The 21,676-nt window shown below is 36.8% G+C and overlaps 1 protein-coding gene across 1 annotated transcript in view; it reads right to left on the reverse strand.

Moving 5' to 3' along the window:
- The window catches only part of LOC104069127 (chromosome unknown open reading frame, human C8orf34), a gene marked incomplete at its 3' end in the record, with an annotated part of 36,021 nt that extends 14,594 nt beyond the window's left edge, over positions 1–21,427 (reverse strand). The window contains exons 1-3 of the mRNA XM_009587522.1: positions 21,286–21,427; positions 20,155–20,289; positions 11,318–11,446 (exon numbers count right to left, since the gene is read on the reverse strand). Coding sequence (XP_009585817.1) covers positions 11,318–11,446; positions 20,155–20,289; positions 21,286–21,427 — 406 coding nt within the window. The remainder of the gene's footprint in view (positions 1–11,317; positions 11,447–20,154; positions 20,290–21,285) is intronic.
- Positions 21,428–21,676: the final 249 nt, after the last annotated feature.

Raw genomic sequence — 21,676 nt, forward strand, 5'->3', positions numbered from 1 at the left:
AATGACATGTATTAAAAGCAAATAAAATTGAAAAACATCCATAATCTAAAGGAGTGTGTTTAGTAAAATGCTTTTTTGTGTAAGTCTCATCGGTTCCACAGAATTTACTCTGAATTTAGAGAAGACTAAGCTGAGTAATTGAATTGACCAGAATGCCTCAAATTTTTTCTTTACTGAATTGCAAACAGTAGCAAGACACCAAAACTAGCTGTATTTCTTAGATAAGTATGTAGAGAGAGAGCAGTTTCTGAGGACATCTTGCCAAAATAAAATTTTGAAAGTTCAGAAAACTTTTATTTTTGCAATCACAGAATTAAACCTGCGAAGTCTTTTTATATCTCCCTCTCTGATGTGGTATCAAGAGAAAATAAATTCTCGGGAATAAATTTCTTAAGGGCCTTGATACAGTAATCTTGGCATTGTGGTTCTTCTAGAGGCAGGATTTACCATACTGTCAGTCATACAGATCTTTATGTTATGGCTTCAGCTCCATTAACATCAACAAAACTCCATTAGTTACTGATAATACAACTCCATTATCAGAGACCAGGATAAATTAACCCATAAAAAGGTGGGTGTAAAAAAGCTTCTCATTTTCTTCCAAGACACTACTGCACCACATACTTAGTGTGTGCCTACTCTTACCAATTTTCATTTGCGTGCCTACTCTTACCAATTTTCTTTTGCAATTTCCAAACTGACAAAATATCACGGCTGAAGTTGAGAGGAGGGGGGACTTGCACCCTGTGTGCAGTAGACAGAAAATCACAACAGTGAGGTGATTTTTTGGATGCAGATCTCAGGTGGAATAATATAGACTCCAGTTTTCACAAAGTAGCTCCTCAAAAAATTAAACCCATTGCATATATTACCGTAACATCAAAAAACCCCAAAACACCTTAATCCAGAATCCTGAGAACGCAAGTAGAGATACAGGAGTGTTTAGGATTTCTGTTATTCTCTTAACCCTTAGCACACTCCTAACTTTTGGATAGTCAAATAGGTTACTGACAGTTACTTTATTTTCAAATAATACAAGGACAATTTAAAAAACTCAAATTTCTACAAAGTAATGGTAACAGTGATTGCTGTCTCCAGTTCATGTAATTGCTGATATCCAGAGACCAGTGTTTTTCAAAAAGAAAGTCCTCTTTTCACTTATTTTGTATATTTGACAACAAATAATTGGTTGTGCTCTCTGTACCTTGTATAGTTACTTTCATTTTTTTCTCTGTGGCTTTCATACAACATAAAAGAGGAAAAAATAAATTTTTTTTTTGCATATTCTAAATAGGAAAATGTCATTGTAAAAATCACAGACCACTAGAAACAAAGGTACAGCCCATTCCATGAAACTACTTTAAATGGAAACAGCTATGTTTCAGGTTTAGGTAAAACATCCATAAGTGTAGCCAAAATGTCCACACACTAAAAACTTTTAACCTAACAATTCAGTCACTCCCTCAAACTGTAGCCTTTTTTCATCACAACTTAATCCTAATCACCAAAAAGCTCTGATACAGAAAAACTGACATACCTAGTTTGTTCAAGCTTGTATCCAATGGCTTTGTTAGAATACAAGTTATTAGGAACAACCGTTTCTGACTTCCCCCTGCTTAAAGTATTTAAAGCCTGACTGCATGATGGTGAATGTAGAGAACAGAAGTTTTAGGGCTGCATCATCATTGCTCTGCCTCAAGTCACTGAGCAGCGGATAAGAAAAAGTTCTCCTCCCTTTGTTGAGGAAGGTTTTCTGATGTCAAAGGCAAATCCTTCAGAAATAAAGGAGTATGGCTTTACCCCTTCTCTCACAGCAGCTGTTTCTCACAGACAACATTTGCTATACTTTTATATCATAGTATGATTGACAACTACACAATAGTCCTACCATTCTTACTTTTTGCAGTGAGAAAGTGCAGTGTTCCAACTAACGGGGTGAGAGGTTTGCTTGCCACCATCAGCTAAGGCTCACAGACAAGGTTTACATTGGGAATTAGTTAGGCACCTAACTGCCAATTTTATGTCTTTAAAAATCCTCTCTTTTACAAGTAATTAAGGGCGCTGAATTTTGATCAGGCATCACAAGTACCCAGCCCACTCAGCTGTCTGGTGAATTACACAGACAGATTCAGGGCACTTGTTTCTCCTTTTGAGTGTAATGACCTCTGTGCTGTAAGGGTGCTGGAACAATAAAGTAATTGCTCTGAATATGCTTTCACAGTCCTTCAGAAATGCTCCACAGCCACAACTACTGCCATCTCTGATCAGCAACAAATCTGGAGTGGGGCTGTTCATGCTAGCACAGCTTCTCTCAACTGGAACACTTTCATCCTGTCAATAGCTTGGTTTTTGAAGAGAACTGGAAGAACAAGGTACTCTCTGATCGCAAGAAAGGTCTGGCACACTAGGATTAAATGAAACATGACTACCAGACAATGTAATAACAAAGCAACTTATTAATACTTAATATACTTTAATTACTATTATCATGCCTACATTAAGCAGATTGCCCAAAAGCATATCTCACTGTATTAGCCATGTACCTTACAGCTTTTTTATACTTAAAATATTAAACCAGTTGTTTGTCGTGCCTTTTTTTAAAATTAGCATGGATTATTAAATTGCCCATACATATACAAAACCATTCTTTACATGGTTATCTTAGATTTCTGTTCCCAATCTTCTATCCTTTCCACAATCTGCAGCAGCACAATGGTAAGAATGGAGAAATAAAGATGATCATCATTACAGCACTATAGCATCACCTTTGATGAAAAAGTCACTTCCCAAAATGTATCTGCACCTTGTTTTAACGAAGTAAAATCCCTTTAGAGTCTAGAATGAGTATCTTCCACAGTAAAGAAAAGACTTTCTGCTTAGGACATTCTGCTTAATTTCTAGCTTACCAGGAAATTAACTTTCTTTCAAAAGAAAAATGAACATTGTTAATAACAATTTTGTGAGTCTTAAAAATGCCTAGCTCTTTCATATGCAGTTCATATGCTGCTCTCCTGCAACAAATACAATTAAGCCAGTACCTAATACCTCTCCACTCAGTGGTATTATTCCTCTTTGAAGAGTGATTTTTAGACTTTGATGCTCTCAATTCAACAGCACAAAATTAATTTGCAAAACAGTAGGCACCATATAAGTTCAGGTCTTTTTCAAATGGCAAGTCATAAAATCCCTGCCTTCTGCATTATTCCTGATGAGCTTTACAGTAGCTTAAAAACTTTCAATATCTTCATATGCAATACACACCTGAAATATAGAACAGGTGTTCTGATAAGAATGAAACTTCAGAGACATCTACCATTTTTGCTTTTATTTGTGGTCCTTAATTAATTATAGGAAGAAATAACACAAAATAAAAATTAGTTGAGATTTTTTTAAGATTTACATTTTTCTAAATGCACAACGTACATCTGACAAGTCTAATGTGTATCTAGTCATAAGAAAATAAAATGCCACTACTTTAATGTGTGCCAGAGTACCATTATTCAGCTCAATGGGAGCAAACAGCTTATGCATTTTCCTAAACATCCAGAAGATGGCCACAGAGCTCCCAATAGCCAGTTTTCCTACTTGCCAAACAAAGCCTTCTGGATTTGACATACGGAGTTCAGACATACTAAGACAACCCCAATGCAACTCTGACTAACTTGACAAAATTCGTTCTCGGGATTGGTCTAGGCCAGGGAACTTGTGGATGGCTGGACTGTCAACCTCATAGTGCATCACAGGTTCTGTAACAAACTCCAGGACAGAAACAGCATTATTATTCTACCATTATCAACACCGCAGCTTTGAGCATGAACACAGGAATACCGTATCATGTATCAATTTCCTGGCAGTTAACTGTCCCAATGCATTCTCCTATCCATTGTAAATCAGGGGACGCATATGTTCCCTCACGGGTAGGACAGGCCATCTCATGCAAACGTACTTGCATTTCCCATGGCAAAACCTTGTGCCATACTGCAGCTGGCAGCATACCAAACTCTAGCCCCGTGCCTGTTTGCACCATGTATTAAACACAAGGTAAATTGAAATTATTTATTTCACACCATTCTTGAATTATAAAGGACAGAAAATGGTTGTTCTGGTTGCACCAAACAAAGCATTTCCCCCAGAAAATACGTACAAAAGAACCAAACCAGCTCAGTCATTTCTGTATAGGAACTTTATAATAGATTTGTCATTGACTGTCATAATAGACATTCTTACATTATTTACTTTACTTACATTGAGTCATTTTACAACTTTCAAAATTAGACATATTTCTTCCAGTAGTAACTCAGAGATTTTCTGTGAAGGCATATTGAATTGAAACCTCAGAATTCTTGCCAATGACAGGCATATGTCCTTACATTATTAAACAACTATGTATCAAGTTTCTATAGTGGTATCCATCTTGAATTAGGATAATATTCCTCCCAACATCTAGCCATATAAGAACAAGGGAAACAGTGTCATCTACAAGGCACCACATATTAACATATCAGCACACTATACAATAGTATAGTCACCATCTGGGAAACATGGATTTAATCTCTCCTCCCCATGGTGGCTTTAAAAAAATAAAAATAAATAATCCCCAGCAAAAGAATCTGTGCTTTAGACTTGCAGCGTTTCTATATCCAAATTTCTGAGTGGCTCCAATGGAGAATACAGGTTTCAGGATTAGGTTTGGTGCGTAATGAATTAGACAAACAGAGAGAGAAACAAAATGCAAAGTACCCACCAAATATTATGTCCCAGAAAGTCTCCCAGGCCAAGGTCATCTCAGAAGAGAATAATCAACACTGCAGAATCTTTCAGAACTCTTGATTTTAGGGAAAGGTGTACACTGCAGTAGGTTGGTTAAGGTGGGTAGCCCACAACGGCCAATAGCCAAGGAGAGAGTCATAGCTCACCCTTCTACTAGCCCCTGAATGCCCCTTCATCTAAGAACTACAAAGTACCATATTTGAGATGACAGTCACACAAACCCCAGTTCTGCAACAGCATTAGAGAAACTTTTAGCAAGCCAAATACTGTTCCAGGTAAAGACACTGTAACTCAAAAAGAGACTCTAGTCCTGGAACTTAGAGTAGGCTCGATCAGAATGGCAAATACCTCCACAAAGGTAATTAAATATTTAACATCTGTAGGAAAAAGATACTTATAACTGAAGTAACAGTTATCTCCCAGCCATATAAGCCCCACTTTATAATTGAATAGCAATAATTATGTTCACATTCTTCCTGTTTCAATCTCAGAAAATATCATTATTTTGTATTATTAGTCATACATAGCACTAAAAGAAAATGGATTTTATGAGCAAAGGCAGTATCAGATAACAGCTGCAGCACTGAGATAAAATTATCTTCCTTAAAGGTTTGATTGAGCTTATCTAAAAATGTCGATCTCAAAATAAATCACAAACATTGATCTCACACAAGAATAACACGATTTTAAAGTTCAGCCTGAACAGAAGAAAGGAAAAATCCTCTACAGAATACTAATGACTGGTTTTGTGGTTCAATTAGCAGAACACATTTAGGGCTAGATGCTCAGCTGCTCATGGATAAGTCATTTTTATAGACTAAAGTCCATTTCAGATCAACAACTGTGTACGACTGAAAAAAAAATACTAAAGTCTTATGTCTTAAAACAATGTCGTTCATGAGGTGACTGATAAAAAGTCTAGTTACACGTCATGCAGGTGTGCATTCGCAGTTGTATCACCATCATCAGAAATACCTGGTTTCAGTGGGAAAATTCAGAGGTCTCTGATAAAAGTTAGTGGCATTCCATTCAAGTACATCTTCCATACACAGAATGTAAATCATTAATAGTTCCCTATAGTGTAGATGCTTCTAAATGAAATCCCATTCTAATGTGTTTCAGAGACTGCTAAATGCATTGAAGTAGTCCATGACGTATATATTAAACTTCTCACATCCCACATACTCGCAGGTTCATCCACAAAACCGAGGACATGATTTTAGTGGTTTGTTAACATATTGTGATCTTTTTTTGAACAAGTTCTACCCTTATGAGAGTTTTACTCGTTGCTTATCTTCTTCCCCAAAACATACGCTTTTACGTTTATCTTTTTCTTAAAAGGGTAAGATCATGCTTGTCTTTCTTAAGCTATGCATAAACAACATCAACTGATTCTACCATTATGAGAAATAACAGTTTGAGATACTCTGGAGGGACTCAGAGATCTTTCATTCTTGGAGATATTCAAGAGCCATGGACATGGTCCTGGACAACTGGCTCTACGTGGCCCTGCCTGAGCAAGGGAGTTGGACCAGATGACCTCCAGAGGTCCCTTCCAACCTCAACCATTCTGTGATTCTATGATTCTTTATGGTTTCCAGCAATATTTCCTACTAGATTGCAGACGGCTTTCTTATTTACTGATTATTTATTTATTGATTACTCCCCTTCCAAATGAAGAAACAAAAGAGTACTTTTTTCATGTTGGTTATAGCTAGATACCATTATTTCTGGGATTCCTTCCAACTAACTGACTTGGATTGGTTCCCAAATAGCTTTGGTTATGTTAACTTACTACCATTTTCTGACCTTAGTATGTCTATTGAATTCAAAGCATGATAAATTTGTTTCTTCCCCTCTGATTTGTGGTATCCACCTGGCCTTAACAAGTATTCAAACATTACTAACAAAATGTTGGTTATCTCTGTTGAAAGGCTATGTGTAATTATGAAAAAGTACCTATCTCACAGTAGAACACATTGTCATCAAATGCTGTTACCACGTGTAAATTGAAACATACAATATGCATACATTTTCAATATGCACTCTAATCCTTAACTGTTCATATAAAAGATATAAAGTTGTTCACAGAGCAGGCAGACTTCATATCTACTTTGCAGCAAGCTCTTGCTGATTTAGTCCTCATTTTTCCCACTCAAAACACTCATAATTGTATCACCATCATCAGAAATACCTGGTTTCAGTGGGAAAATTCAGAGGTCTCTGATAAAAGTTAGTGGCATTCCTTTCAAGTACATCTTCCACACCCAGAATGTAAATCATTAATAGTTCCCTATAGTGTAGATGCTTCTAAATGAAACCCCATTCTAATGTGTTTCAGAGACTGCTAAATGCAGTCTGTTGTTTTCCATTAAAGTAATTGTTCTCCATCTCTTGTTATCTATTTTTCTGTCCTCAGAAGATGGGGAGTGAAGACAGGTATATTCATGAGCAAGATCCTTAGCTATACAGGAGATTTTAACTCTCTTTAAAAGGCAAACAGGCCAGAAGGGGAAATACAAGAGTATATATTTGAAACAGCATGGAACTTTTCTTACTTATGATCAGCTGAGGAAGAAGGAATAAAGATGAGAGACCTTGCAATCAAAGAAAACGAAACATGCACAAGGGAAATGCAGTATATTCCTGTAAGTTGATTCATAAACCAAAATCTCCCCTAAGTAGTTGACTTGATAGTTCAAAATCCGCTTCAATGACACACAGCTAATTGAAGAAGCAAACGAAACCCAAGTTTCCCACATGACTAGGCCTCCGGAAAATAGTATACTTAAATCACCAAGCTCCAACAAACTTAGACCATAATTATGGCAATACTCTTCTCCAGACTCTCAAAGCTTATAAGATACCTCTAACATTGAGTGCGAAGTTACTTTTGGTTTCACAGACCTACTGCAGCACAGAATTATTCATGCATTGTCTTGATGGAGCTTGGGAGGAGGGCTCCAAATATAAGGAAGTTCAGTTTTAATCACTAGGAGGACTGAACATAGGAAAGACCCGACATCCAAGTGCCTGAGCCTCACCTTCCAAAGCTTTCAGGCAGTTTTAATTTTCTGTGAAGTGCACAGGTTTGTCTCAAAGCAGACATCTAGACTGCATAGTGAATGAAGCAATAGAAACTAGAGTTTAATTCACAGGCTGTGTCAGCTGCATAGCAGGCAATGAAGTCCTGGAAACTCACTACAAGATCCAAAGCTTATCTTTAAAAATGGAAATGAATTCCAGGACTTGATGGAAAATTCATTTAAATTCAAACATCTGGTTTTATGTGGCACTCTTCCCTGTTAAAATACTGAAGAATGAAATGCAAGGGTGCTGTATAAAGCCATTGATACGTTGGTACATTGTCATCATTTGCGTACTCAACTATTTGTTGAGCCCAGTGCCTGTCCCATACTACTTCGAAACAAGATTAGTATCAAATGTAGCATTAGACTCATAGACTTTACGGTTGTGCTTGTAGAATCAAAAGCAGTGACTAGCCTACCCAAAGCAAGCATTAACACCGGAGAAGTAGCTACGGGACCTTGTCATGGCTTTAGTAAAATTCACCACATAGGATGCTTGTTTGGGTACAGTACAGAATGAGTTTCATGTGTCTTACACTTTTAAAGTTCTAGACATGTCTATTCATTGAAACCCTCCAAGATACGTGCTATGTGCAATCTGTATTCTACCTTTGGGAGAACAATAAAAGCACATTTATTTTCAAAATTATACCTTTTGGTTTTTTTCAAACTTTTCACATTTTTCATTTTGAATTTTTGTATCATCCTAACATGTAAGAAATCACAGCACAGAACAGATCTATTTCCTGGAATGATCTGAAAATCAGGAGCACAAAAACTGGAAACAAGGACATACAGTTCAGGATTAATCTGATGCAAGTTTAAATGATACAACCAAAAAGGCTAAAGTGTAAAATGAGTGAAAACTATCAAAGAACAAAAAAAGCCACAAGAAAAGATACTATAAATACACTAGGAAAGGAGGACAAAGTAAAATACAGAACTGTAACATCAAAGAGAAGGAAAGCAAATAACAGATGATAGAAAGAAATCCCAGTGTTCAATACTTTCACTGCTTCAGTCTTTAAAAAAAAATTAATTGTGGCCAGATACTTAACTCTAGTGATTTTAAGAGGAAAAACTGCAAGTCAGATGATGGAAAGCTGAAAGATATTCTGATGACTTAGATACATTCAAGTTGGCAGAATCTTGTGAAATTCACTCTAGAGCACTTAACTAACTAGCTGAAGAAACCTCTAATCCATTAGCAACTGTCTTTCAGGAATGGAAAGGACAGAAAAGGGCAAATTCCGTATCTTTCTTCAGAAAAGAAAAAGGGAAGACGTGGGGAACTACTAACCAGCAAGCCTAAATCTGACAGCAGCAAGAATATTTGACAAAATTGTTAAATAAACAATTATCAATATCTAATGGACAGGAAAGGTGATAAGAACCAGCCGACATGAATTTATCAAGAATGAATCACATCAAATCACTCTAATTGCTTTCTCAACTGGGAAACTTGCTTAGTGGATAAGAGGAGGAAGTAGATGTAAAATACTTCAGCTATAATAAGACTTTGTTTACTGTCCTGGATGATACTCCAGTAAACAAATTAGAGAATTACATTCTAGGTGAATCACTGCAAGGTAGATAAACATCTGGTGGGAAAAAACGCACTTACTGAGTAGCTTTCAAGGGCTGTTGTCAGATCTGAAATGGAATCATGAAGAAGTCTGACAATATTTCCGTTAATGATCTGGATGAAGAAATAGAGAGCACATTCATGAAAGTGAACTTAGTATCAGGCTGCAAGTGATTTAAAGCACTCTGAGGGATAGGATTAAATTCCACATTATCTTGGTAAATCATCAGAAAATGTCAAGTACTAGCAAGAAATAATGAAGAATGTTTCATTTGTGAAATAACTCTATGAAAACCTGACTCCAGCAACACTGACCAGGTACCTTCACCTCCATCTAAGTGTAGGACCCAGAAGAGCTGCAGTGTTTTGCACTGCAGTTAGAAACCTCTGTGGCAAAGAGAGATACAGAATGCTGCAAACTGTATTTTAAGTACAAGGAAGCCAGAGCTCAGTGGAACCTACACAATATTTACAAGGAAAGACAAAGAGGTAGGACTGACGAGTGGATTTAGTCCTTTATTATTGAACTCTCACATCTGATTGGTTTGTATCTCCAGACAGTGAATAAATAACCCCTTCTGAAATTGAAAAAAAAATTGAAAAATTGAAAAAGAATTGAAAAATTTCTGTATCTGTGTTAAGCTTGGTTACAAGTCTCTAAAGGAGAAAGGCTTGAAAATGACACTTGCACCCATCACATTAACGGTCAGGCAATGGTGGGGCTGCAAATCAGAGCCCCTCATTGGAGGTGGTTTAGCTCCTCCTTAAAGGCAGACAGACCAATTTACTAGAAATGTATTTGAAAAGAGCCCTGTAACTATACTACTATAACTAATATAAATATGAAAATTGCTCAGAATATAATTGTTGTGATCAACCTAAAACATTTGGGAGAGAGGGAATTTGGGCAAACTAGTTTTGGGTATTTGACACAATTTGGAAAAATGCTGAATCTCAAAATTCTCCACAAAACAGATCTTCTATTCTTCATTCAGCTCTGTTTCTGACTTCACCATCTGCAATTTCTCCAGTGAATCAAGAAGGGCCATGGATAAAATTTAATGAGAGGAGAAAGAAAATATTTCTCATTCAAATGTCTCCCAGATCATGCCATACTTGGTTTTCATGTACCATGGCAGAGAGTACTTTTCATACTTTGATAACTGTTAGCAGTGTTTGCTCCCACCAATGTACTTCAGAATTCTCTTCTACAGGAAAGGGAAAAAAAAAAAAAAAGCTATTCCTCATCATATCCAGTAATTCTCAGAGCTACTCCTTACGTGAGCATGCTATTTTTAAACACTGCTCCTATTTGACTATGTCTTTTAAGGGATAATACTTGAGGTTTTTTATGAAATAATTGGCTACCATGTTTTTGAGTATTTATTTGAGATGTTTTAAAATATTTACTTTAATTGCTTTTGAAAACTGGAAGGAATTAAGTGGGGTCAAGGATACAAAATACCTAATTGTTTTTCAATGACAGGTCTGATCTCCATCAATGAGGTTAAGGTTTCACAAAGGTTAATCCAACCTAACTGCTACGACCCAAGGGAGCAGTCTCACTGCTGCATGTTCCCACCATTTTCCTTAAACCACCCTCTTGTGTTGATCTCGTTATGAGCTAATTCAGCTCACTAAACTGGCAGAAAACTAATATAACAAAAACGGAGGTGCAGGGGAAGTAGTTTCAGTCAGCAGGAGAGCTGCTAAATTATCTCAGACATTCCGTAAACCTCATCAACAGGAATGTAACTGCTGATGTCAGTGAACTTGGACTTCATTGAACAGAAGACCACCTTCTTGATATATACTTCCAAATTACAATTCAGGCTGCATGGTTACATTAAAAAACTAAAATCAATCAACTTACTGCGAGACAGATTCTCAAGGGCTTTTCCAAGTTTTTTGCTCTCTTGAAGAATATGATTTAGTTCATCAAAATCATGGTTCTCCGGTTTTGTCCTCCAATCCCATTTAGGATGCTCTATTGACCTTGGCACTAAATGTACACAGATATATAGATGAAGTTTAGATTTGGTAGTTCAGACTCCTACAATAGAAAAAAAGCTGCACAATGAGTTTACAAGCTGAAGTACCTTGAGTGGAAATTACTTAACTATCCTCTTATTTTAACAGCTGGAAATTTCTTTGGTCAATGTGAAGTAAAAATGAAAACATCTATGAACAAATGCATACTTGGGATAATTCTTGTGACTGAATTAATTGGTAAACACGAATATTTAATATTAACAATTAAAATAATAAAAATAATGCAATAACAGAAAAATGTAATAAAAATATTGCATATGAAGGTACTTGATTTACATAAAAATAGCATTATGTGTTCTAGGGTCAATAAGGAAAAATGTCAACATGAAAATGAGTAACGTACTTTTGGCTTTGTTAGTCATTTTATCAAAAAGAAAAAAGAAATATTTTAGGTAAAACTTTTAAAACAACTTGTATATGCACTTTTTTTTTTTTAATTATAAAGTGTAGATAACAGTTCATAAAAACAGTGAAACAAAATATGTCCCTATTGTTCATTCTGTACAGCCTATAATCTTTACTCCGATACTTAAACAAACTCGATCTTAGGGAAGGACAGTCCTGAGCATACAGTCTCCTACTCATTATCTATTACCAAAACCTTTGATTTAATTTTAAAATAACAGTTTCCCAACTGCTGAGCTAACTTTACCTACAATGGCAGGGAAGAAGAGAAAGAGTTTCTGAGTTATGTAGGACCCACAATGACAAAGCTGTATTGAGCAGTGTGAACATTTTGAACAATTTGTAGAAATGAAAACAAAAACGATGCTTTCCCTGGAACTGCAGTTTAACATGTTCTTTTTGCCAGTGTTCTGAACTAAGCGACCTGCTGCCTTCGCCACCAAATGCAATTGTTGGGTTGTCTCCAAACATAGCATTACCATGCTGAGAATTGCACGTGCTGGTATGAAGATGATGATGCCTAGTCCACATTCCCAACAGAAAGGACCAGTTACATTTATCAATGGTTGCTAACTACTCACTTAAAAATAACTTCAGAAACAAAGCCTATAATGTCCAATACATCTTGGCCAGCTTTGAAATTTTTATTTACTATTTTGACAGCTGTCAACTAATTTTTGCTTACAAACTTCATTTTCATTACATGCTAAGAAGGAAACTTGCAAATCGTGCAAAAAAAGTGGTATCTTATGATCATTTGGAATTTCAGAGTGCTTTTTATGATGGTATGGGGAAATTGTGCTCAGACTTCGAGTTCTGGTAGCTATTACAAAATGTGTTAAATAACTGTTGCTATTGAAATTTGCCTTATTGCTGACTGCCTTCTGTGTGAACATAGAATCTGCTCCACTTTGGATCAACGCCACAAGGGAAAGTTGAAGTTAAGTCAATAGCCATCTTTTCCAGGTAAATAAATGGGACAACTGTACGTTTAAGTCCTTCTGTCACAAAGAACGTGATTCCATCTCGTGTAGACATAAACCAAGCCATCTTCAAACTGGACATCTGTACAGAGTCTAACAATCCAGACTATATTCTGATCTGTAACACCCACTCAGGAACCCGGGTAAGTATTAGGGAAGTTAATACATTAGACTGCAATTACAGACATTCTCAAAGACAGAAGACAAAGGAGACATTAAAAAGTACCTACAGAGAAAAGAGTAGGAGGAAAGAGACACAGGAAGCTTCAGTAAGGAGAAGGGAAGAGAGGGACAAGTTGGACTGTCAGAGTCCGGTTCTGCTTTGTGTTCAAAATAGACCAGTCATGTATTTCCTTCTGAGGACAATGTAAATAATGAGCTATGGTGGTTCCTAGTGAATAAATACAGGCCTTAAGATATGAGGGTATAACTAGCCTCTACCTAGATGGACAGCTTGTAATTTTTGTTCATACTTTTAAATGCCAATCATTTAATTTATAATTCCCTGGTTTAGGAACCACTATGTTAGTTAAAAGTTATCTAAATTTTTGTGTGACCAAAAATTGCCTCCATTTATAGACCGTAGCTTAATTAAATTAAATAGCACAACTTCAGTATTTCTCATCCTTTTTCTTATTTACAGAAAACAAAATGTTCCATCTAGTATTTTTTCTAAACTTTTACTAACTGTAAATATAAATATTTAGTAAACTAGAAAAGAAATTCTATAATGAGGTCTCTCTGTTTTCACTCACCTTTGTTTTACATTGAGATCACATGCTCCTTTACTGCCTGCTTTTTCAGCCATCTCATTTTCTCCCTTCAGTGTACCAACACTATATTCTACAGCATCACTCACTCTAGCCTACTAGCAGTTTGACAGACTTTTCTTTCCAGTTCAGTTTATACTGAACTCACCACACCACAGAAATCTCACAGTACCACCAAAATACAAACAGGCAATAATTTCGTGTAGTAAAACCACGTACAAAGATAACCAAACCTTAGAGCTTCCAGGTTGCAGAAAATTTCAACAAGCTGGAATTTCGTATCATGTCAATTTGAAACAAACCACGTTTTTCAAAATATCAAAGGACAGAATTTTTGAGAAACTGTATCATTTTGAAATAAAATTTGTCATGGGACAGAAGCTGAATGAAAAAAACCTAAGTTCTACTCAACAACTGTGAAGTTTCACCAGGATCAGCAACTGCTGAGTATATGGACCAACCTGCATCAGGAAAATGAGAGTATCAAGACTCTATCCTTGGAAAGTAGGGAAACTTGCTCAAGAGACAATGGTCTGGTCCCTAGTTTCGGAGATATGTCCCACAAACACAGGAAGGTTGGACTGCATCTCACTAGATGGATGGTGGAAAACCAGTAAAAAACATGGTGGAAATTTGCTCTGCATGCTGGTGTACTACAGTCTATGTTTCAGTGAACCATTCTGTACTTCAGTGAAAATGTATCAAAACAGATATGCTGTCATGGAACACTTCTAGGTTTCAAAAGAATTTGTTTCAACAATGAGTTTGGTTCATTCTATCGAACCAAAACTGAGGGGGAAGTTAAGCAGAATTAGAACTGAAATTTTTATTACTTCTAGAGAAGACATAGTTCTTCTTACTTACCTACTCTTCCAACTAATGAATGCGTACTAAAACTAAAATCTACTTCAATACATCATGTGGCATGTGTCTCTCCTTTCAAGGTTCATTTTCTGCTTGCTTACAAATGTTTTTAAAATATAAACTTGTATCTTCCCAACTATAGGATCAACAAGCACTGGTCATTTTCAAATGGATGGCTTTGTGTGAAGTATGCAGAACTGTATTAAAGACCATACGACCCTTCCTTGCGATCTTTTGAAATACATGTTCTTCTTCTGTATGTATGAAGTCCATCATATATAATTTCCATGCATATGTCACTACACACTTAGTAAAATCCTTTCATAGTATTCTGACCTTCCTCTTTCTTTATTATACTCACTCATTCCTCAAAATCATCATATCAGTAATTTTAAATCCCTCACCACATTACCTGCCTCAGCCTCATCTCTGTTATTTGAGAGATTTATGTAACACTTTCTCTTGAAATTATTTGCCTACAATTCAGAAGATTTATTACATCTACATCATAGCATTTGTATAGAAATATTTCGGTTTTCCCTTTATGGAGCTGAAATTTCCCCATCTCATCTTAGAAGACGGCAAAGATATGCTTTCTAGTCTTTCTGATTTTCTGGTGGCGCACCCCCCCGACAAATGCACATCAGATTCATTCGCAGATGTGTTATGAATTCTGTCACAAATCAGCAGACCTTTATTTTCTACTGGATGACGGTACAAGACCAGTATTGGTTTTATCTATATATATGTGTCTTTTCAAGTTGCAGACAGAATCACACCAGTTGCTCATTAAATCCTACATTTCATTAATACATTGTATGGCCATCTTACACCTCAAAGAACAAAAATATGTGTTATTATTGAGCATAAAATTACTCATGTATTTAAATCTCACAACAGCATTCAGATTAGAGTTCTTTGGTAATACAGCCAAACTGGTTTACACAGTACCTGGATATTAAAAGGCTAAGAGGATGATGGCCTACAATCCTAGACTGACCAAGGGCAATTAGAAGTACAATTACAACACTGTAATTGTAAATGGGATATGGTGAGAAGGGTGAACTGAAGCAGAGTGAAAGGATGATCTGTGATCTGATTTAATATGGAGGCGATGAAGAGAATCAACCTACTTTCCCTAAAAGTAGCTAGCTGGGAAGCAAGAAGTCTGTTTCACAAACCATTTAGAAACTTCCAAATTTGTTCTTCTTCAAATACAGAATGTGATCATCTGAACATTTCATTAAATATATTTATATATACACAAACACACACGCACACTAGGAGCCCCAGCTTCAAGCCTCTTCCTTGCCAGACAACAGCAGCAGCTTCTGCTTAATTATGTCTTTGCACACACCACACAAGTGGTCAGATCCCTTAGATACCACAGTTTCTTGTTTGTATGTTTGTTTCAGGTGCAGCTGAGATTGTAACAGGCAGGAGGAGAGACTGGAGGAATTTTTCCAGTAAAGAAGTTGAATGCATAAGGAAGAGATATTTGTGCAGGAATAACATGCACAGTACAGTCAACATCAGCTCTGCTGAAGGAAAAAAATATTTCCTAATTAAATAAATCGATTCTCCTGATATTTCCAAAGATTCCTATGAAATGACAATTCTCAGTTCTGAATAAACTTACAAGTTCAGGATCATTTGAATAAGAGAGTCATAAGATGAAAGCTCTGCAACAGAACACATTACAGCTGATGGACTCCACTAAATTTTGGGTTTGTTTTGGCAGTTTTGGGGGGCTTTATATGTTGTTGGGTGTGCAGTTTTTTTGTTTGTTTTAAACACAAATCTGAGAGTAAATCTTTAGGTCTCAGCAGGCCCAAAACATTCTGTTTCTCAGATGAGTCCTTACTACCTCTTTGGAGAAGCTTTGGAAAAAAATGTACAGTGGCACCCAAAAATGTTTGAGGTACATGCTGAAGGCACAAAACAAATGGAATATGCTGTGCACGTCTGGACAGCGTAATAAATGGCTTCTGTACATGCTTTCTTTCTGCTGATCTGAGTGTTCGAAGAGGCATACGGTACCCCCGATTTTGGCATAAACCCAGCACAAAAAAGTCAGAAGAGTCAGTATTAATTTGGTTGTTGGCAGAAAATAAGAGAAGCAGCAAGTTATGACAAAAAGGCACATGGCTGAAACCAGCCTCTGATAGCAACTAAAAAAAATGTAGTTCAAATAGACAAGGTATTTTCAAAAAGTTGCAGAGACAAATATTTGCAGGGGTGAGTAAGTCACGAAAATAATAGGAGGAATCAAGGTTTAAAACAGTGGTAAGGACAAAAAAATAGAAAAGGGCGTAAATAGAAAAGCATGGAATCAGAGGATAATTAGGCTGGAAAGGACCTCTGAAAGTCTTCTAGTCCAACCTACTGTTCAAAAGTGGTCCATTGAGGGCAGGTTGCTCAGACTATCCAGTTGAGTTTTGAGTATCTCCCAACATGGAGATTCCACGGTCTCTCTGGACAACCTGCTCCAGTGTTTGACCACCCTCACAGTATAATTTTTGTTGCCTCTTGTCCCTTCACTACACACCTTCAAGAAGAATCTGGCTATGTCTTCTCTACCACCCTCCAGTGTAATAGCTGATGGTGACAATGAAATCTCCCCTTAGCTTTCATTTCTTCAGGATGAACAAACCAGTTTCCTTCAGCTTTTCCTTGTCCATCATGTGCTCTAGCCCTCTCATCATCTTGGTGGACCTCCACTGGACTTGCTAGACACCATTGCCTATCATGATGTACTGCAGATGCCATCCCAATAGTGCAAAATAAACTCTGCTGGCTATACTGTTGCTAATGCAGCCTAGTATGCAGCTCACCTTCAGCGCTACAAGAGCACACAGCCACAGCTAGTTCATATTCAAGTTCTTGTCCATCAGCACCCCAGGTCTTTTTCTGCAGAGCTACTTTCTAGCCATTCAGACCCCAGTTTATACTATTGCTCAGGGTTATTCCATCCAAGATGCAGGATTTTGTATTTGCTTGTGTTGAACTTCATGAGGTTCCTTTCAGTCCATTCCTCAATCCTGTTGAGATTCCTCTGAACAGCAGTCCTGCTACCCAGAATACCAACTACTTCCCACAATTTGGTCTCACCTGCAAACCTGCTAAGAGAACATTCTACCTCATCATTCAAGACATTAAGAAAGACTTCTAAATGGTATTGGTCTCAGTACCAGTCCCTTAAGCACGACACTAGTGATAGGCTTTCCAACTGGACTTTGCATTGCCAGTCACAACCCCTTGAACCCAACAGTTGAACCAACTTTCCACACATTTTGTTGTCCACTTATCTAGTCCATATCTCACCAATTGAGTTTTATAAGGATACTATGGGAGACTGACAAAGGTTTTGCTAAAGTCAAGGTATTAAACATCCACTGCTTTTTCTTTGATTACAGGGCCAGTTATTTCATCTAAGGGGGCAATCAGGTTGATCTGATCAGGCATGTATGAACTCATATATCCATGCTTGCTGTTCCCAATCACATTTTCCTCCTTCTTGTGGCTGGGAACAGCTTCCAGGAAAATTTGCTCAATAACCTTCCCAGAGAGTGAGGTTAGGCTTACCAGCTTGTAGTCCCCAAAGTCATCCTCTTGCTCTTCCTCAAAATGTATGTGATGTTTGCCTTTTTCTAGTTATCAGGAACTTCCCACAATCATCATGACCTTTCAGTGATGATAGAATGGCTTTGCAATGACATTAGTCTCCCCTCTCAGCATGCTTAGAATGAATCCCATATAGTGCCATGTAACTCTGCTGGTAGACTTAAGGACGTGGGTAGCTTGAAAGCAAGCCTTACCAATTGAAGAGCATTATTAGATGCCCTTCAGTCTACAAGGACAGATCCTTGAGTCCAGTCTTATTATGGATGTATAAATTATTTCCTTGCTTGACATGTAACCTGGTAGTTTATAGAGTGCCCAGCCTCCTCTTTGTCCCTCTCCTGGGACAACCTAAGGACCAACAAGCATGAAACTTGTAGTAGGCACACAAATGAAGGGATTGACATGATGTCACAACCCTACCTGGGCTAAAGACTGAGAACTTAAGATCTTTAGGAGATGGCATGGAAGTTACATGATGCGTAACACAGAATCTGAAGTGCAAGCACTGAGAGGGAGGAGAAGAACACAGTATGATGATAGGAACAGCTCACAACACCCTTGGCCACTGTTTCTAAAAGTGTATCTCCATAAATTGCTGTTATCCAGCAAAGACCATTAGATTAGACTCAGATTATGAGTGACTATGACCACTTCTCTGAATATCCCTATTTACTCTTGAAAGTGAATGAAAATCCACATGCTATTTTTGGACTGACTTAAAAATGCATGTGCCCATAGAGAGGCACAGTGGAACTGATGATCAAATTTGAGTCTTTTTGAAGCAGGGAATGTGTTTCATGAAGAAGAAACAGAGACACATGCTCCATTTCCAGAAAAAATAATCCATAAATCTTGCTAGGACAATACAGTCCTGAGAAAAGCTGTGCTGTGGGACACAGCTACCTGTACAGCTATTTTTCACTTGTTACAGTTATTTATTCTTAATCAAAAAGGTTTTATAACCATACAAGACTGTTAGTTATGCAAAAGCACAGTGTCTCTATTGCATAAATCTATCATGATTTACTTTAACCATTGCTGTGCTATATTTTGACCTGAGGTCACTAGGAGATTTTTCTTTTGACTCCACTGAAGTCTAGACTTCCCCATCTTGCTTTTAGAGAAAAGACAGCAAGCCTTCTATTGCAGCATACTATATATCTCTGTTCTCATCTGGTCCACCTAATCATACTCCAGATTATTAAAAAAATTTGGCTATTATAAAAATTTCAAAGAGCTACAATAGTCAACAGAAGAAAATATAATTTTGCAATTTATTTTGGAGAATAAATCTTGTATACACACTTCTCTGTGTGTGTGTACCTATACATATATTTGTATGTATATTGTAGATACATTTATTTGTGTAAAAAATCCATTAAAAATCAAGCTTAAAAATTAAATTTCTTCAATAGCCAGTACATAGGAAGCACTGTATTTCATTAAGCCTTGCTGCCTGTGTTTTTACTACATCTATTTTATCGGTCATTGACAATATTCTCTTCAGTCACTCAATTTCTATTCTGCCTTTTCTTTCAGTGTACATTTAGATTCCTTCAGCAACTCTCAGAGCAGTACACCTGTTCTGCTGACACTGCCCCCATATCATGAACAGTATCTGTTCATAATTCATAGTTCTGCATTGCCTCCACTGAAAAAAATCTGTTACTAGAACCAATATAAACATAAGAGATTTTACACATGCAAAACGGCAATGCAAACTAAAACATCAAATCATAATCAGTATCTGAACACAAAATTGTGCATGACACCCAGATATTCTTCTGGTTTTTTATCTATCTGTCTAGAATCCTATCTATAGATGACAACATAGGGCATTAAATATTCATAATTCAAGTGAAAGTAAAGCAAGAATCAAACTCTTCTAATATATATATCTAGCCATTTCAATTGCTCATAGTTTGCTTTCCATTTTAATCCTAATTCAACAGAAAAACATACTATGGGTTTGGAAGTATGCACAAATTAATGATGTAGTGAAGCTTTCTTACATGACTTGGACTCCGGTGATGGTGGAGAAATGTTGGACACGGCAAGGTCGCTCTTTGACTTTTTAGGCTTTTTTGCATTTACCTGCCAAGGTTTATCGTAACTTCTAAAATCTCTCCTTGTTTTCTCCTTATTTTCTGTTAAAAGAATCAAATCAGGCAATTATAACATTTGTAGGTCATTTTTCAAAGACTTAATAAACAATTAATCCAGAAAAAACAAGACCTATCAGTTCAAACCAAAGTCAGCTCTTTTTGTTCTCCTATTTCTGATTTATGCTAAACTTCATATATTTCTTCCGTCTCCTAAACATCAAAATTTAGAAATTCATTAATATGTTTTTCATTAAAAACATAACGTCTTATTTTCTGTTATGAAAAAGTCCTTAACCTCCTTTTATTCGCTTACACGTTTGACAGCCTATGCTTAAAACTTTACATTTGATATAAATAAAAAGTTGATTTGTCAGGCAACTAACATTTTGACTATCAGCAACTATTTGAGATCTATTATAGTCTGAAACAGATCATCAGTCAATTTTTAAATACAAAACCAACATTCTAATAGTAGCTTGTACCAGAATATCAAAGCTAAAATTTCTACTTTAGAATCAGAGCAGATACGGTTTCAGAAATTTTATTTATGCTTCTGAAGATCTACAATCATAAATTATTCACACTGGAGTTCATAAAGTAGTAATAGCATCTTCTCGTTAAGTGTTGGAATGATAGGTTGTTAAAAATGTGTATGATTAAAGAAAATACCTCAGTAGAGACTAATCTCAAGCACAAATACACCACGGGAGGGAAAAAGAAAAGCAAAGAGAAAGGGAAAGCAAAGAGAACAGCAGGTGAATCAAGGGACCTTTATATGCACCTTCTTTCTCATTGAGATTGGGTTTTGTTTCCACCCTGTAACTCTGACCCATACTCACATAATACGTAAATAGGCTGAGCTGATAGACAACAATATCTATTAAATTCAGTATATACTGGACAAACAGGATTTATTGTGCATGCTCAAAACCACAGAGTAGTACCTGTTCAATAGGTACACGTGCATCCAGGAAATCATGGACGAACATGTGGGAAGATTATACTGGAGACTAACCCTTTCCAGCATACAGAACATACCTGATGTTTCACTCTCTGCCCAAAGCGCAGCAGAGCCAGACAACGTTCTCTGAAGCTGACTGCGGTTCCCCTGTTTGGACTGGAGATGATCAATTAGAAATGGGATTGGCTGGTCAGGTGTCTCTGTTATCAGCTTGGTCATCAACTCCTTTAGAAAATTAAAACAAAACAAAAAGTTAGTGCGATATTGCACTTAAACTAATCTTGTATTTACTAAAAGTAAAGGAGCATTTATAAAGGAAAAGCCTGTTTTCAACTTTGAATAAAACAGCTAGAAACACCCGTCTCCTCAAACTACTGCTAGCTTCACCCTATGAAGTGTTCACATCTGAAGTTCTCTTAGCCTATACAGTTACTTGTCCACTGGAATTTATGTTACACAACCCAACCC

This window comes from Fulmarus glacialis, unplaced genomic scaffold (assembly GCF_000690835.1).
Source record: "Fulmarus glacialis isolate BGI_N327 unplaced genomic scaffold, ASM69083v1 scaffold17181, whole genome shotgun sequence".
NCBI lineage: Eukaryota > Metazoa > Chordata > Aves > Procellariiformes > Procellariidae > Fulmarus > Fulmarus glacialis.